Source organism: Anabas testudineus, chromosome 1 (assembly GCF_900324465.2).
Source record: "Anabas testudineus chromosome 1, fAnaTes1.2, whole genome shotgun sequence".
Lineage (NCBI taxonomy): Eukaryota > Metazoa > Chordata > Actinopteri > Anabantiformes > Anabantidae > Anabas > Anabas testudineus.
In genome coordinates this window covers 7865205-7884233 of record NC_046610.1, presented here as the reverse complement: position 1 = coordinate 7884233, position 19029 = coordinate 7865205, and the positions used below count along the sequence as shown (strand labels likewise).

Here is a 19029-nt window from a genome sequence, read left to right as displayed (position 1 = left end):
TCAAAAAAGACGTGTTATTACTTTAGGCACATTATATTTGTTAATACTCTCGACTTAGATGAAGATTAGATTACATTTTATAATGCAGAAAAAGGTTCACATACTTGTTCTTGCAATTGTGTATAATTTGTCATGCACAGTGATATACTTAGCTTTACATTTTGTTAATGAATTTCAAAAAGAAAAATCGGAACAATCTACAACTGCATAATTATTAAATAGATAAATAGAACTTAATAAAAGTTTTTTACATGCCTTTTTTGGAGATACTTAAATAATAATATAATGATAATAAGTTCTCCCACAGCACATGTGTCTGTACAAGACTTTTAAAAACTTGACAATAGAATTACAGCCTGTTTAATAATAATTTAAATGAGGAAACACATGACTCAAAGTTCTCTGACCACCCCATCTCTTCCTATATCAGTCTGAACGACACTGTTCAAGCTCGCCTCTGATTGGCTGTTACTGTAGAAACCTTCAGTCTCACTATCATCACTCCATTCAATTGACCAATCAACAAGGCCGGTCGGCCCTCCTACGTCAGTCTCCTCTCCTCTCGGCCAATCAGATTGTTCGATATTACTGTACTTCACCCGGCTGGCCTCCTCTCGCTCAGGTAGACGGGACGAACCGCGGAAAGGTGAGTTTGTCGTCGTTATTTGCTGAAATTAAGACATGGAGCTGGATTTTTATGTACAATTTCAAATGCGTATTGGTTATTCAGGCGTGCCGTCTAATAATTTATGGTTTCCAGTTGTGACAGCGAGCGAAACTCTTCTTAAGACCTGTTGTATAACGCGTATTGTTTAATAAATACGCAGGCAAGCTGGTGTGCAGGTAGCAGTAGTAGTTAGTTAGTACAGATATTAATATAGCATCAAACTCAGAACTGGATCTGTCAAGTCTTCTGAATGAGGTTTTAACACCTTTATTTGCAGCTGTAAGAGCCAGAGCAGTCTGTCTATGTGAGTTACACTGAAACTTACAAATAGTTGCACAGTTGATTATTAGTGTCATTCTGCATCCTTATAAATGCAGTTCTGCACATGTAACACATTTAATGCTCATGTGGAAAACTAATGCAGCCCAAAACACAAAACAATGTGTAATTTGTTTGAGACTTAAAAAACTAAAGTTGACATGTGGGATTGACATATCACTTGTAGCTTGTGTGGGAAAAAAACATTTTGATTGTTTGATTGTATCAGTTAGTTGTTGTGCAGCTTATCGTAGATGATCTTCTGAATTTAGTCCTATTAGCCCTAGTACTGTATCAAGTGTTTAGACAAGTGTATCTGTGTATGAATGAGTATATGCTCCTTCGTGTTTACTCCCCCACCATTCAGAGGTTATTCCACATCATTTATTTGGTAACCAGCATATCAGTTCCAATATGGTATACAAAACATATGTTAGCCTTTAAATAGTGTACAGTTCCCTCTAGTACAGGAGAAAGTTTCTCTAGTATATTTTGCTATTAATATGTTGTCTTTTATGCACAATTTGTATTTTGTTTGTAATGCTTGTTTTTTAAAAGGATGACTGATTTCTGTGCGCTTGATATTTCTGTGTTAAATCTTCGTTATGATAATGATTTTATATTCTCTCTTTTATTTGTTATTATGATTTAGATCCTTTGTTGTTTTATATCATTAATTTAAGGTCTAGTTTCTTTTTAATCCTCTTCTTCACGTTGCTTTTGTTTATTTTTTAAAGAAATGTAGCGTAAAATGACTTGAATAGTGTAATTGAAAGATATATTATCTAATACTTCCAACCTTGCATTTTTAACTTGTATATTAAAAATATACAATAAATATACCAAAAAAAATATAATAAAAAAATATTATTTTTAGTTACTGCAATGTAACACTATGTTTCTGTCTTGCAGTCTTCCCCCTAGACCTGCAGTCACCTTGCGTTATTCATCATGGCGGTGAACGGCACGGCACACATCCTGAGCTCTGCCTACCTCGCGGTAGAGTACGTTGATGCAGTACTACCAGAAAACCCCTTCCAGCCTCCTCTGAAACACGCCTGGGACTACATGTTGGACAACTACACCAAGTTCCAAATTGCCACCTGGGGATCGCTCATCGTGCACGAGTTCATCTATTTCCTGTTCTGTCTGCCAGGTTTTCTCTTCCAGTTCATGCCCTTCATGCAGAAATATAAGATCCAACAGGTTTGTGTGTTTTTTAAATGTTGTATATGGTTTTATGGCCGTCTGGGGTTTGCTCTAAATGATTGCTCTATCTGTTCACACAGGATAAACCAGAGACCTGGGAGAAACAGTGGAGATGCTTCAAGATGTTGATGTTCAACCATTTCTTCATTCAGCTGCCTTTAATCTGTGGGACTTATTACTTCACTGAGTTCTTCAACATCCCGTACGACTGGGACTCCATGCCACGCTGGTCAGTCTGCTCTCAGTACAAATCTAAACCGCGTCATGTTCAAAGTCCAGTAGATATAAAGTGCTGTAGAGCAGAGAAGTTATTGTTACACACGCTCGTTATAGTTGTCATTTTCAGGGTGTGAATGAACCATGGACAAAATGATCCGGACAGAAATATATATCTGATATATTATTTTACTTTATTGACAAAATATTTAATATGTACATTAAAAAAAAGAAAAACCTTCAAAAGAACAGTCCAACAACAAACTAAGACGTAAAAGAACCACACAGGCTATAGTAAAGACTAAGAGAAAATAAAGTGAATTGTGATTAATAAATTCAGTTATTAAAAAATATATAATATTTTGATTGCATTGAAAAATGTTTGTACACAGGCTCTGCATTATTGCACCCCTAAAACGCAATTACAGTATATTGTAAGAAATGTAATAATATGTGAAACTGAAAATATCAAAAGTATAGAATATCTTTGTGATAATTAAACAAGTAAAAGATCAGCAATAATCACTTACTTAACAATAAAAATAATTAACATACTAACTCAATAGAGTACAGTATATTACATTTTAAATGTGTGATTGTATTAGATATATTATATATTTGTATATTTGTAGGCCTGAGTCAGATGCACATGTGAACACTGAAAGAGGTTTTTCTTGCTCGAATCTTTCATCCTGCTCACACTGTAAAATACACAGACTTCAGTCTGTACAGACATGTATTCAAATCTGTATCTAAAGCTAATATGAGGCTTTAGCTCTCTGAGTTTCATCAAAGCAAGTGGATACCTTCCAAAGCCAAAGTATTTTTAGATTAAAATTCTCTGTCTGTGTTTCCCTGGACAGTGTTTCCCTGCTGAGCTGCAGTGAAGGGAAAGTGTAAAAACAGAAGGAATTTTAGACTAAAAAGGCTGAAGGTTTGGAAAATATCCACGAAATGTGACAAATTTGGAAGATGTCGCTTAGACTATAAGCATGTTAGGAACAAATCTAATCTGACTGTTGAATAAGACAAACTAGAAAAAATGTGAAGAAATCACATGTTAATGCTGTTTAATATGTTTTTGAATTTAACTTTGTGGTAAAGAAAACCTGTTATGTTATATACTATTGTTAAAAACTATTAAAAGCATTATACTATACATTATTTAGCTTATGAGTTAAACCTTTTTTGTGGATATATATTATAATAATACTGGATGTTGTTATGTGGCTGTCAGTTCTCTGGTGGATTGAACATTTTGAATTGAACTCATGGTTTAAGTTTAATGGCCTGACTGTTAATCTGACATTTGTCTGTGGGCCTTCATTCAGATCACTTTGTTTGTTTTGTTGGGATAGCTCACTGACTTTTTCTCTCCCTCTCTCTCTTCTTCCAGGCCGTATCTCCTGGCTCAGTGCCTCGGTTGTGCAGTTGTTGAAGACACCTGGCACTACTTCCTCCATCGCCTGCTGCATCACCGCAGGATCTACAAATACATCCACAAAGTCCACCACGAGTTCACTGTAAGTTTGAGCGACATTAACACCAACAGGCTTTCTGGTTGATCTCCTATCAGTGTGGTTACTTATTAACGTAGCTTCCTGTAAAATTAATGGTACATCTGTATGCTGTTCTCCAGGCTCCATTTGGCATGCAGGCAGAATACGCCCATCCTGCGGAGACTATCATCCTCGGTGCTGGATTCTTTATCGGCATCATGATCTTCTGTAACCACGTGTTCCTCCTGTGGGCCTGGGTGGCTTTCCGCCTGCTGGAGACCATTGATGTCCACAGGTAGGACACAGTAACACATTTTCTCTCCTGCTGCCCTCTACTTCCTTAGGAGGCTGCTTAAAATATTGCACATTAAGGCTCAAGAGTTGGCCAGAGCTGACCACTGCATATTTACTTAACATCGTGGTGACATTTCACAAACATTTAACTTTAATGAAGGAGAAACAGAACAGAAGTTGTAATACAACAACAAGTGGAGTGAAAGTTAAACGTGAACCTGCACGCTTCTCATCATGCTAATTCTGTCTGTAAACTGTGTGGTTGACCACTAGGTGGCCCCACGGGACACCAGATGTGATCATTGTACACAACTGTTAGATTAAACATTAATGTCGTTAACAAGGCTTGATAGTAGGTAGAGATGTAACTGGTTAGGGTCAGATTAAATATCTCAAAACTGGTTATGGTTTGAGTGTCCAGGTTCAGGATTATTCATTTAGGATTTTAAGCTTGATTTTTATTATTTTAAGCATTATTTTTTATTATTAATTACTAGTTTATGTTCATTTATCAATTGTTAACAAAAACATTTAAATGAACCTATTTTGCACACCCAAAACAACCAGATTATGACTCATAGAGCATAACACAAAAAGATTTAGCTTAGTGTGTTCAATTATGCCTTTTCTTTGCAAATAAAAGCGTTAGACAATCGAAACTTCATAAAGATCAGACTTCAAGAGGACCAAGCAAGCACATATTTTAGTTTGCAATCAGACACTCTGCAGTAGAGTAGAAACCCATATCTCTTAGCATCCAGGCATCATATATATACATATGTATAACCATGTTAAGCGCACCTAAATGTTTTTTGTCTTGCTGGAAAATTAGATTTTTGAGAAATGTGCTTATTTGAGTCATTTTTTTTTTACATTTATTTATCTTCTTCTTCTGTTGTTTAGCGGTTATGACATCCCTATGAACCCGCTCCACCTGATCCCGTTCTACGCCGGCACCCGTTTTCATGACTTCCACCACATGAACTTCGTTGGAAACTACGCCTCCACCTTCACCTGGTGGGACAAGCTGCTAAATACAGACAACCAGTACAACAAGTACATGCAGAAGAAGGATCAGTAAAGCGCTCACAACTCTCTTAGCACTCACACACCTGATTTGTCAGGAGGAGGGAAGAGGCAGCGAGTCTCACAGTGAGCACAGAAAACGTTCCTACTTTCCTCTCGGTGCACTTAAACACACACACACAGACACGAAATGTGTACTTTAACTGAATCAGCACTGTTGCAGCTGGATTCTCAGTTGGACAGCATCATGATTTCAGTCTTCCTCATGTGCCTTTCCGGAAACAGCATATTGTTGTATGCCTCTGTTAACAGCTGCTGGCTGAATAAAACCATTGACATCCTCATTTTAATTTGTCGCTTTGCTTGGTCATTGAATGAAAAAAAGCTGTACCATGACTTTCTTGTGAAATGCTTCAGTATACCTCTGAATGTCTCTGCACTTTAGCGCTTCCTCTTGAGTTAAACTGAGTCACTGTGACGCGGTTTTAACTGTTAAGCTGTAGGAGGTCAGTGGGAACTCTAACTCTTAACTCTAAACTCAGTGTCGATTTATGAAAGTCAGACATATTTGATATAAACCCATCTGTAAATTGTTGATGAAAAGGAATTGACTCGTCAAGCTGCTGAGTTGTTCAATCCTATGATGTTTAACACTGAATAATTGAATGCTGTGTTAATTTTTACAAGAATAAACATTGAAAATGTTGTTTGTTGTGTTTTTATCATATTACAATAAAAATATTTGAATGCATTTGAGCAGGAGTTTGATTTTGTTTGCAGTTTTAATTGACTGGTCAGATGAATTCATGTCTGTGCCATTATTGACACAGATATGCAAAGACAAGTTGCAGTTTGCTTGGATGCCCATGTTTAGGATAAACATTACAGATCAGTATGTGCTCTGCAAGTGTTCGTGCGATTCCCTCCATCTCTGTGCTGCACTGTGGACACACCCCTACAGTACACATCCTGCACACATAGCAGCATCAAGTCAGCCAACAGCAGCAGCAGCCACCACACAGGAAGTGACGGACTAAAGACTCAATCTCTTTTAAAACTCTTATAAATCGACAACATGATTAAATGTAACAATAAAACTAACCAAATGAATGCCAAAATAATACGTTTTACCATTATGTCAGAATTGATTATCCACCAGCAGCATTTAAGAATGTGTTTGCATTGGCTGCATTTATTTTGGTGCCAATATGGGGATGTTTACAGGAGACCATCTATCAGTGCATATGTGGATATTGTTTCTGCTTAATTGAAAAACTGTCTTTAAAAAAAGAAAATACTAGAAAATTCAATTAGCACTAGACTCGAAATGTAACTACATGTGTTTTTTATTTTCTTGACAAATATTAGATTAATCAAATTCATGTTGACAAAGATTTTGCCATACAAGGACACAGTAGTATCACACTGGCCAAAGAGTTCGGTATTTATATTCAACACTTGCTTGTCTAGAACAAGGTGTGTGTCAGGAGCCCTTCCTACTGAACTGACTGAACCTGAAGCTGCACCTTTTTGGTGTTCATCTCTGAACGACAAACATTTTAATTTGAAAATCCTGACCGGGTATTTCAGTCTTGTCTGTGACTTGACACTGGAGGGTGACAAAGAGTCTGCGCTCAGGTACAGCAGCGCATCACACACAGAGGCAGAGCGAGCGCAGAGAGACGTATATTTATAGCCCAGAGCGAGGCTGCAGCACAGTGATAAGGCTTGAGTGCAAGCTGCAGGCAGACAAGCAGACAGGGCTTAGGGAAAAGTAGTTACCACAATGAAACGCTTCCTTACGGTTCTTCTATTCGGGGCCGCGGTGGTCGCCCTGGTCCACTCAGCCGGCGCTGACGGGGAGATCTCCTTCGAGTACCACCGTTATGAGGAGCTGCGGAAGGCGCTGGTGTCGGTGTGGCTGCAGTGCCCGACCATCACCCGCATCTACACCATCGGGGAGAGCTTCGAGGGCCGCGAGCTGCTGGTGCTGGAGATGTCCGACAACCCCGGGACGCACGAACCTGGTCAGTTTTACGCACACACGCAAAGTCTGTAATAATGCGGTGAATGTGCGTCCCATCCAGCTGCCTTTGTCCCCGCTTTCCTGCCTGGTAGGATCCCATCACCACAGGCTGTGATGACACAAACACATTACGCACTATTGCGCATAGCAGCTTGGTAATGCTTTCATTTAATGTGAGTGTTAATGTGCTCCAGTGATGACTTGTGTGGCTGATGTCGCTCAGTCGCCTAGAAAACATCAGAGGAGGAGCGCAGGTGTGTCGCGCTGCGCCTGGGCGCACGGCCTGCTGCATCACTTCTGAGGAATCTAGATGATAGATTGTGGGATCAGCCACGCAAAGCCGCCATTTTGCTGGCTGATAAGGATCTGTTCGGGTTGATCCTGAGTCGTGATTGTTTGAAAACATCCCTAAGACACTGGATCATGCTTTGGCTCATTGGGCTGCGTTTAAATCAGTAATTCAATAATTTAATTTTCCAATCAAAAGCATGTGTATCAGAAGTTTTTGGCTGCAAGAAGAAGGAAGTATTTGAATATTTAATGAAGCTGTAAGGCCTGATGAGGTTAGTACAGTCATGACTTCCCATCACACAGCTCCATCTGTCAGAACTGGATCACAGGCTGCAGAAACCACAGAGCAGAAGAAGTGATGTGAGAAAATGTGAAAAGGTTTGAGGGGCAGTTTACACACCAGCCATAGGAACTGCAAACGTACAGCAACCACCACTGCTGTTTTAGGATGCAATGCACCAACCTCTCTTCTTGTCCAGGCACGATTAGCGAACACATACAGAGAAATTCTATTTTTATGTGTTTGTCACCTAATTCACAGTCCAGTAAAGTGTGACTGAATCTGGAGATTGTGCAGATGCAGTCATTAAAATGTGAGCTACAGCTGGAGCAGATAATTATTCCTGCTTGTTATTGCAGTTTCCATACACTGCTAAAAGGAAGCATTTTGTGGATGGGCTTCAAATGCTTTTGTTTAAATGGAGGATGACGCCTCTTTTGCTTAATCTTGTTGGAGATGGAGACAAACACTAAGAGCCAGTTTCCTCCCTTTTACCTTCCCCGTATCGGCCGCCATTAAAAAAAAAACAGAGGACAGAGATGAAAATAAGTCCAAGAATGTCCATGACAGTCTGATACAAACCATGTTTGACCTAGTCAGTAAGTAGGTGTGATACAGTGTACTCCTAATACTGAGTGGACGCCAGGAAGAATAATGCAACTCTAATGGATTAGCCTGTTGTAGCCTACATGTACTTTTTAGATGACCCTTTAACGAATACCTGGGAACGGGGTCAGTGATTCCTCTCTTAAAGCTCCAAATGTAAGAAGAGCTGACAGACATCCTGCAGGAAGTGAATAATTTCATCTCAAGTATTCCTGAGATGAGGCCCTCAAAGGAAAGAGGAAACTGCACTTGTAATTACTGTGTATGTAGTTTACAAGACACTGTAAGTTGTGGTTTTTCATGTAATATTTTTAGGTAAAGGTGTATTTTCTCCTCTGTGTGGTAACAGTGCCCCACAGTTTTTTAGTGTTTTCCAGTCCATACAGCCACACTGTGTAATGACCAGACGTATGTACTAAATAAGCCTGTAATAGTCTGGTGGGCGTGCGCAGGCATGAGTCACAGTAGCAATGTGGAGCCCTTATTACTACCAGATGAGTTTCCAAGCCGCTGCTTCACCAACAAGGGGTAGCACCTCCCCCCCTCCTTTCCCACCCCTCCTCTTCCCTGCGCTCTGCTGAGCAAAACATCCACAGAGAGGAGGAGAAAACAGGGAGATGGGCTCCGGACACTGAGTGACACGGGAAAGTGATGATGATGGTTTTAGTGCAATAACAAGAACAAGAAAAAGATAAATGAGGGACAAGAAGAATCAAATTCACAAGGAGGGGAATCGTTCCTTAAGGTGCCCTATGGATATTTTACCTGACCCTGCAGTGTGCTGAAGCACTAAGGTGGAGCCAAAATAGCAGTTGCCAGGGCAACAGATCGGCTTAGTGCGCTGAGCTGACTGGCAGCTCGTGGTTGGCTGGATGGCTGGCTCTGGACGGCGACCGTCCTGAGCTCATGCATCTGCGAGTTAGCAGCCATCTGTCATACACTGCGGCACAGGAACAATGTCTACAGCCAAGAGTGTAAACACACAGTGTGTGTGTGTTGTAGGAAGTGAGTGATAGTAGAAAGTACAGTAACTTTGGTGTGGTAAATATGGTATTTAATTAAATACTGTGTTTAGCTCGTCGGACAACTGTGGCTCATGGCTGCATACAATGCAGTTCTTTCCCCAGATACCAGATGAAGGTCAGAGTGACTGAAACACTATAGATCAATAACTACTACAGTGAAACAGTGTGTGGGAGAATACGCAAACCTCCACTGCACCTGTTCAGGTGTGCAGAGACCTTATTTCCCTGTGCCCATTGTAGTTAAAAAACTATTAAAGTGATCTGTGATCAATAGTGAGACTGCTGCATTTAAACAAAACCCAAAAGCTTCAAAGGCTGCGACTCGAGGTTGGTTGAACAACAGCTGAGCTCTCGGGCACATATGAACCAGCTCTGTTCTAGTTTCACAGACACAGAACAAAAATATAGAATATTACAATATTAAATTTATGTTTGCGTTGACCTTTAGTAATGAACATACAGAAAATGATCACAAACATATTGAGTTTTAGTGTCTTTTAGCTTATTGTTTTGGTTTAAGTGCATCAATCATCACAGCAACCACTGAACAACGGTGACGTTTTGTCACTTGATGGAGGTGCTCATGTCTCACAGCTGGCTCATAGGATAGGAGTGAGTGAACAAGAGCTAAAAGAGGTGGTTATGGTAGAGATGGTTTTCTCTGCAGTGAAACAAGCTCAGGCTAAATTCTTTTCACTCACACGTCTGGAACTATTTACAAGCTGCGTCATATGGGGAGAAATCCTATCTTGTGACCTATCTTGTTTATTTTTGTATTAAGGTGTGAAAAGAAATCCCGTCAGTATGAGGCACTGCTTCATCTACTACACTACTCCAGCCATCTATTATGGTAGAGACAGCCATAAGTTCTCCACACTAGACTGTTTTATCAGATGACAGAGGAAGTATATAATCCCCAGTGAGCACGCACACAGATGCCCAGTTTAAGTGTACAGCAGCCAGACACACTGTTGGATACAGTCATATCAAATGACATATGCGGTGATGAATTCATAGGAAAAACAGTATGTTCCTAATAGAAAACAGAACAATGGAACAGAGAGTAAAACTGGATTTCTGGACAGTGTAGTTGTGATGAGAATCTGAGACATAGATAGAGAAAACAGCTGAAAGGAAGAAAGAGTCGATAGAAAGGCCAGCTAAAAAAAGAAAGGAAGGAATGATGATTGAGAAAACGGGAAAATGTTTAGGAGTGTGAGGTAGAAGAAGAAGAAGAAGAAGAAGAAGAAGAAGAAGAAGAAGAAGAAGAAGAAGAAGAAGAAGAGAGGTGGGTTAAGGCAGAGACAGAAACGGAAAGAGGATGAGAGAAAGGCCGAGGCATCAGCCAGAGGTCATTTATTATACATCAGCCACATGCGTCCTCCTCCTCTGCCTTCACTCTGATCTCAGTTCTTCTTCCCGTTGTGTATTTCTTTGCCACCTTTCATCTTCTTCCTCCTCTTTGTTTTTTTATCCTCTCTGTTTTTGTACTATTTACTGTGCTGCCTTCTGAATCTCATCATGTCATGCTGTCTGTTTAGTTTACCAGAGCATCCTTTTTCCAAGTTTTTTCTACCACTTTCTCATTTTGCCAGACACAAACCAGCAGTTATTTTGTAGAAACTGCAGCTTTATGTATAAGATATTGTCGTATTGTCCTTGATTACTCTAAGTTGCTCATAGGTGTGAACGTGAGTGTGAATGGCTTCCTGTCTATATACATGATAGAATGGCTTCCTGTCTAGGGTGTACCCCACCTCTTACCAGATGACACAGGCTGCAGAACTCCCACAACCCTTAAGAGGACAAGCGGTTAGGAAAATGAATGGGTGGATGGACACATGGAGTCACATGTCCATCCATGTCATATCTTACTATGACGCCTATATTTGAACTATAAAACATAAGAGAAACATCTTGTCCTCTTACAGAAGTTAATGATGCAGAAACAAGGAAGTTTGGGCACTTTGGGTCTACATTATATGTGTACCAGCTATTATAGAAAGGTTTTATTTTGCCTCCTCTCCTCTTTTTTTCCATCTCTGCTACGTTTACGTGTATGAGTGTGAGTGTACACGGATGCAGACTGAGAGTGTGTTGACTCAACCTCTGAACTGATTTGTCTTGCAGAGCACCTGCCTGTGTCACGGTTGCCACGGCGACTGAGAGCACGCTAACGCGGTGCTTCCCTAATGACGTCGCAGCTGAAGTCATTATATCGTGGTCACCTAGGAAACTGTATTGATCACCTGTCAGACATGTTTGATAGTTTCTGACAAAGCGAAGGATGATGCAGTGGGTTTTGTCAACATCTGATGCTTTATATCGACCTGTGGAGAAACACAGGAAAGCTTCAGAAGATCTGATCACTTAGAAATATTTAAGAGGCCGTCCTAAAAAACATAGGATTTGTTCCACTGTGAACATATGTAGGAAGTATACACCGTCCACTTTCTTTACATTAAATGTTAGGAAAATGACCACAGTGGAGTATATGTGCACATATTCTTTAATTCTGTGTGCATATGTGCATAAGACTTAGTAAGTGCTCAGAGAGGGGCCGACAGTTTGACTGAGAAGAGGAATAAATTGAGAGGACGGGAGCTGGCTTGAGAGGAGAAAAGACATTTTGATTTGTTCCACCTACGCAGTAACACATCACGCTCGCTTTTGTGTAAAAATGCAGCCTCTTGTCGAAATGCACGTCTTCTTGTTCCAAGAGAGGAAACAGAGCTGTTACATAAGCATGAGTTAGCAAAACTGGTAATTAATGATATTAATACAAACTGTTATTCATCACTGAGAATTCTGCAGCAACCTTTTTTACTTGTCTGCCCTTCTTCTTATAAGCAGTACCCAAAACTCATCCAAGCACATGCTAAATTCATCAGTTCCTACCGTACATGTGTTGGAACATACATTAAGCATGTAATCGGTCACACACTAACATGGACATCAGCAACTTAAAAACATGGTTCTTATGGGAGAAAGGAAACGGTCTCCAGACACTGAGCATCTGTGTAATAGCTTGGATCACGGTAACTCAGTTTGTCAGAGTCCAACTTCCAAGTGTGTGTGTGTGTATGAGCATGTGTGCGCATGTGTTTGACAGCTCTGTCAGACTCTGTAAAAGCCATTCATCAACATGATGGAAAGAGTTAATTGCTGGCTTGGAGTCATTAGTAGCAACTCAGAGAGGACCTAGTTTCCAGCGTTTAAAAATAACCTGACTTCCAGATGTGCACTGGGCGGTGTGCATGTGTTATTCGCTCACAAAGCCACTGGGATTCTTTGAGAGATATCAAAACACAGAAATAATTTAAAAATAAACCTGCACACATGCACATATATTAATTCTGATGACATGAAGAAAGGAAGCACTGAAAATGTCCAAAAACAGAATAGAAGAAAAGAAAAAATGAAAACACACACATAGCCTCAATTAAAACAGGACCCCTGCTGCAATTTGACTTCACACACACACACACACACACACACACACACACACACACACACACACACACACACACACACACACACACACACACACACACACACACACACACACACACACAGTTTTGGGTTTGCACCATCTGCCAACCTCAATTTCATCCTTGTAACAGATCTGCACATAAGAACTGTTTTCCTCCGGTGCTCAGAGAAGTTCTTTTGTTCATTTATAGAAGCCACTAATCACTGGTTAGTAGTTAATGAAAAGAGTGTTTACTGTATCCTGCAGCTCACAATACACCATCCTCTTTCTCAGTTTGTCAAAGCACTTTATATATTTTCTCTCTCTATCTTTCACTCATATGTGTAAATATATATTTGTATATATGAGGAAACAGAAGCTGATTAGCATATGAAACATGGTGTGAGCCTCATTTATTTCAACAGAGTCTTATGAAACATACTGAAACAATTAGCTCTAACATCACACCTACATCCTAAGAAACAGGAAAATAAAACTTAAAGCAGCCTAGTTATTCTTTATAAACACACACACACACACACACACAGACATAGTGAATAAATATAATTTCTCAATAATATAGAAACATCACCAAGATGTCCCAGTCTGTTTCACCCTACTAGACATACTGTTTTGGGCACTGACACTTTCATGTTTTCACACAGGAACATGTGTTTAGCATATTTATATATTTACATTTATTTACATACTTTAACATTTAAAGATGTGTTAAAACATGAATATATGCGCATCTGTTGTTTTATTGTGAATTTTTTTGTAAGGATGAGAGAGTTTGGTTTTAAGTGTCCCTGAGTAGCCCTACTTTTCTCATGTCGTGTCCTGGACTCAAACTCTCCGTGATGTAGTTTAATCTGATCTCAGACCTGTCACTCCACCGAGATTCAGGCAGAACAACCTGTGACAGTGTCACTCGATAATCCACTGTGTCTCAGTCATTATGGTCCAAGCGCAGCTCTGGGCTGTTCTACTCTGTGTAAACCTTCTGCTGATAAGTCAGTGTGTCGCTGCTGAGTGCGTGGAGCCTTTGTTATAGTCGGTCTAATTGGTGTTTGGATACAGGAAAACCGAAATAACAAATGACTTCTCTGTAATGTTATGTTGTGTTTTGAAGCAAACTGTGGTTGGTTGAAGCTGGTCAAAGTTACATTTGTTGTCAATCCTATTTAAATCCTCCTCCCTTGTAAAAAATCCTCTCTGTCCCATTCTAATTAATTTCAGTGTTTTACTCTGAGCTATGACGACATTATACAGATGAAGGTTGAATACAAGATGTAGGATTATAGTGCTGTTTTTGATGATGTGTCTTTTTGTTCCCTGCAGGTGAGCCTGAGTTTAAGTACATCGCCAACATGCACGGCAACGAGGCGGTGGGCAGAGAGCTGCTCATCTACCTGGCTCAGTACCTGTGCAACCAGTACCAGCAAGGCAACGAGACCATCATCGACCTCATCCACAACACCCGCATCCACCTGATGCCCTCTATGAACCCAGATGGCTTCGAGAAGGCCGCTTCACAGGTGACACCAGCATGAGAAAACTCGCTGTAAATTACACATATGCAGCGATTATTCAAGCTCAACACAATGTGTGTCTGTGTAACCATCATCTCCTGTTTCCTGGTCAGCCTGGAGAGATCAAGGACTGGTTTGTGGGTCGCAGTAACGCTCAGGGTGTGGATCTGAACCGTAACTTCCCTGATCTGGACCGCATCATCTACATCAACGAGAGGGAGGGTGGCGCCAACAACCACCTTCTGCAGAACATGAAGAAGGCCGTGGATGAAAACACTAAGGTACGCGGACAGACAGGTCTAAAATAATAAGGCCAGTGTTAATTCATGTTGTTAACAAATATCACACTTCCTTACTTGAATTTCTTAAAAAAGGGTCACAAATATATAGGTTCAGATTTTAAAATAAGTACATTTCCCCCACCATCTGGCCACCGTAGCTTTTAGCAAACATCATGCTAACATGAATAAACAAAGTGCAGAGGAATAAACCAATAAAACGCTGGTTGTGTTATTAACATTTACAGCAGGAGGATGGTGTACATGGGATTCATTTAAAATGGCAATGGTGAATATTTTATATTAACAGTGCATCAAATGATAATGTGAAAGACATCACACAGCAGCATTTCTGGCACATCTGGTGAACAGAGAAATGACAGCGTCCATCATCATCATATAGAACGGACATATCACCCAGTACAATGGTTTTGTGAGACACAAGCTGAGTCAGGTCAAGCCTGTTTGACTTGTTTGCAGGTGCCGCTTGTGTTTATATGTTTGCAGACTTTTTATGATTTCGTCTTTGCAGCTGGCTCCAGAGACCAAAGCAGTGATCCACTGGATCATGGACATTCCTTTTGTCCTCTCAGCCAACCTGCACGGAGGAGACGTGGTGGCCAACTATCCATATGACGAGACCCGCACTGGTATGCGTTTCCTTTGTTAAATTGTACATAAACACACATTTCTTTTATGTAAAAATGTCTACGCAACTTTAATGAGACACGTGTTTGACTTATAACTGAAACAACAAACTTTTTATTTGTGAGTGGAAAATGTTTCTTCCTACAGCTTCCTGTGCTTTATTACCCAGGACAAACAAAAAGTGTTGAGTGCATACTGTTAATATGTTGCAGATGCAGGTGTTGCTGTAAATGCTTGATCACGGTCGCTGTGTAAACATTGTGCTCTTGTTTGTTCCCTTCTCTCTCATTCCCCCTCCAAGGATCCACACATGAGTACAGTGCAAGTCCAGATGATGTGGTGTTCAAGTCTCTGGCCAAGTCCTACTCCATGTACAACCCAGTCATGTCCGACCCTCACCGACCACCCTGCCGTAAGAACGATGACGACTCCAGCTTCAAAGATGGCATCACTAACGGAGGGGCCTGGTACAGTGTGCCAGGAGGTGAGAAACAGCATGAGACACTTGGTACCTGGAAGAGATCTAGTTAAACACTGAAAACTTATAAACTAATGTCCAGTTTAAGCATTGTTTCCTATACTTCACTGAGTACATTTGAAAATGTTGCATATTTAGTATATGTGGTGATGGGTCAGTGTTAATGTTTAGATTTTAAACCTGAAGAATAAAGTTGCTGGTGCTCTCTGGTGGACAGTTTAAGCAACTGCAACAGTCTGCGAATTACCTCATCTTTATATACAAAAACAGTCTTCTAGCATTTGAGACATTATGACATTTACCGTGTAGAGCCTAAAACTGACCACTGATACTGGCATGAGGATGTTTTGATCAGTAATTTTTTCAAAAATGTTTGTGAAACAACTGCACTTTATCCTGAAAAGCCTCACCGTCTTAAAAACGTCTGCATTCTCTGTGATGTAGTTTAATCTGATCGTCTGCCACATGAATGTCATTCTCGCTCTCTGCCCACTTGTGTTTTGTACCTGTCCCATTACAGGAATGCAGGATTTCAACTACCTCAGCAGCAACTGCTTTGAGATCACTCTGGAGCTCAGCTGTGACAAGTTTCCCAGCGAGGACACACTCAAGACCTACTGGGAGCAGAACCGCAATTCACTGGTCAACTACATAGAGCAGGTTAGCAGCACAGTGGGACTAGGAAGGGTGTCCAGTCTTTCAAGTCAGTCAAAATGTCATCACATCAATAGGGATCCCTTTAAGTTCCTTTTTCTTGTTTGACACCTTTATGGTCTGGTGGTATGGTATGGTATGGTTGGGTTTAGCTAATCAACAGAAAGAAGTTATTATTGTTATTAGACTATAAGAGATCACTTGTCACTAAATATAACATAGGTTGTTTAATGGGCTTTAGGAAATTATAATTCTGGTGAGGTCAGTCTTTCTATTTAAATCCAATGAGTCTTGTTACTGTCAGATTTTAATGTCCAAAATTTTCTATCCATAGATATGCTCTTAATGTGCATCTGACCCCAAACCCCCCTCAGTCTTTGAACCAAATATGATGAATATGTCTCTTTCTGTGTGTTTGCAGGTTCACCGTGGTGTTAAGGGCTTCGTGCGTGACCTCCAGGGCAACCCTGTTTCCAATGCCACAATCTCTGTGGAGGGTATAGACCATGACATCACCACAGGTATCAGCATCCAGTGCAAACAACCTGCAATAACACACACTCTATCAAACACTTATGCTAATATGCTGGTAATATGCTGCAGTGCCTCCATCTAGTGGACATGATGGCTATTCCCCCATTTTTCAGCCTGATGTCTTGCTCCTCATGTTGCAGTGACAACAACGTGCTGTGGAAAGGGCGTGTGTTTGTGTTTGTGTTTGTTGCTTGACTACATGCAGTAATAAGTTCATCTGTATTTTATAGCTAAAGATGGAGATTATTGGCGTCTACTGGCTCCTGGAAACTACAAAGTGGCAGCGTCCGCTCCAGGATACCTGACCGTTATCAAGAAGGTGGCCGTTCCCTACACCCCTGCAACCAGGGTAAGTGTCACTGAGAAAACTAAAATATACCTTCTTTAAAAAAAAAAAAAAAACAGGGCAGCATCATCTGATCACTATTCGTCCCCTGCCCAGTCCATCACAGCTTATATCTGAAGAGGGCAGATGTAAAGGTGTCCCATTAAACGAATACTTAGCTCTCATCTGTCTTTATGTTGCTCTCTCTTTTTACCTCAGGTGGACTTTGAGCTGGAGTCTCTGATGGAGAGGAAGGAGGAGGAGCGGGAGGAGCTGATGGACTGGTGGAAGATGATGTCAGAGACACTGAACTTCTGAAGTGTTTGTCTGGTGATCGGACCGTCAGCACATCGATGTAATATATTCAACAGTCTGTGTGCCCGTCCACTCTAAAAAGAATATATTGTCTCATCTTGTTTTGTTCTCTTTCGATCATTTCTTTGATTATTGTTTATTCATGTATTGGTTTGCCTCATTCTGTAGATTGTTTGAATATCCTGCACACGCTCTCAGAAACACAGGAGGCGTTTGATGACACAGGAGATAGTTTGATGGCAGTGAGATCAGTGTTGATTTCTGTGGTAATGTGTTCTTTATCGTACGTCATTGATACCATGGCATCCATCTATATAATCAATGAGTGACTGGGTAACTATATACTGTAAGCGAGCAGTTTTTTCATGAATACCATATGGTTCTGTCCATGAGATTTTGTCATGTTTCCTGTTTTAAATGTCTCTGTTTCTCCAGGCTTTAGTACAAATACACAAAGACAAGAGCAGAGCACACAAAAACACACACACACACACACACATTTCCCAGTGACTGTAAACGCTGAGAAATACTCAGTGTTCCATCCTGTATTATAAAAACAATACAACACTATGGTTCTGTGATAATCAGGGACATTAAAAACACAGTAAAATCACTGTAAACAATCTATACAGACAAGCTCATCTCCCTGGATGTTATTAATGTTGAGATTTTTTTTTATTTGACTGCAGCACAGCTTTGATTTTAGCACAAGATGAATGGTTATAATATATACTCTATTTATGATCTAGACAGATAGCAAGAAATGTATGTTTTTTGTAACAAAAAAAGAAAGAAATCAAACAAAACAAGGCCATAACAATTATAAATCTGTCCACCTCAGTCTATCCAAAGCCATTCCTTAGTATGTGCACTACACAGGGGATACTGTAGTATGTAAGTAACTGTGGTACTGTACATGTAGAAGTTGATTTTCATGGATAAATTAACACTAATCTTCTGAATGGACACTGAACGTTCATTTGACTGTATGAATGCAATTCACCCGTTAAGTATTTATTGAATGTAAAGCTATAGAAACAAAATGCAAAGAATGAACCGATTAATAAAACTCCCCTCTTTATGTTGTAAGACTGCAGTGTTGTTGAACTTTGTTTGTCAGTGGCACACACACATTCACACAAGAGTGTCTGCAGCATCGAGTCACACATGTGTAAAGTAGTATATCGTAATTCTAAGTATTTATAAAAGGACATAAATTAATCTACAGCAATCTTGTAGAAATCTGCATAGGAATGTACATAAGGTTAATTCTCCCTGTATTTAATAGTATATATTGTACAATGACACATTCAATAGTTTTGAATTGTATACATGA

At 40.1% G+C, this 19029-nt stretch overlaps 2 protein-coding genes across 2 annotated transcripts; both read left to right on the top strand.

Moving 5' to 3' along the window:
• Positions 1-598: 598 nt before the first annotated feature.
• Positions 599-5935, top strand: msmo1 (methylsterol monooxygenase 1). Its single transcript, XM_026358863.1, has 6 exons — positions 599-646; positions 1898-2191; positions 2275-2423; positions 3807-3933; positions 4050-4204; positions 5107-5935. The coding sequence occupies exons 2-6, from the start codon at positions 1937-1939 to the stop codon at positions 5282-5284; spliced, it is 864 nt and encodes a 287-aa protein (XP_026214648.1). The 5' UTR covers positions 599-646; positions 1898-1936; the 3' UTR covers positions 5285-5935.
• A 921-nt stretch (positions 5936-6856) lies between these two features.
• Positions 6857-18157, top strand: cpe (carboxypeptidase E). Its single transcript, XM_026358770.1, has 9 exons — positions 6857-7256; positions 14271-14467; positions 14575-14742; positions 15272-15389; positions 15689-15871; positions 16386-16525; positions 16941-17040; positions 17284-17402; positions 17598-18157. Exons 1-9 carry the CDS (start codon positions 7016-7018, stop codon positions 17694-17696), a joined length of 1365 nt encoding a protein of 454 aa, XP_026214555.1. The 5' UTR covers positions 6857-7015; the 3' UTR covers positions 17697-18157.
• Positions 18158-19029: the final 872 nt, after the last annotated feature.

What these genes read in the sequence shown, in the direction of transcription:
- msmo1 (XM_026358863.1), top strand. Translation starts at nt 1,937, where the DNA reads ATGGCGGTGAACGGCACGGCACACATCCTGAGCTCTGCCTACCTCGCG. An exon ending in AGAAATATAAGATCCAACAG is followed by an intron (nt 2,192 to 2,274) that starts GTTTGTGTGTTT and finishes CTGTTCACACAG; the next exon opens with GATAAACCAGAGACCTGGGA. An exon ending in GAGACCATTGATGTCCACAG is followed by an intron (nt 4,205 to 5,106) that starts GTAGGACACAGT and finishes TCTGTTGTTTAG; the next exon opens with CGGTTATGACATCCCTATGA.
- cpe (XM_026358770.1), top strand. Translation starts at nt 7,016, where the DNA reads ATGAAACGCTTCCTTACGGTTCTTCTATTCGGGGCCGCGGTGGTCGCC. An exon ending in TCGAGAAGGCCGCTTCACAG is followed by an intron (nt 14,468 to 14,574) that starts GTGACACCAGCA and finishes TTTCCTGGTCAG; the next exon opens with CCTGGAGAGATCAAGGACTG. An exon ending in CTGGTACAGTGTGCCAGGAG is followed by an intron (nt 15,872 to 16,385) that starts GTGAGAAACAGC and finishes GTCCCATTACAG; the next exon opens with GAATGCAGGATTTCAACTAC.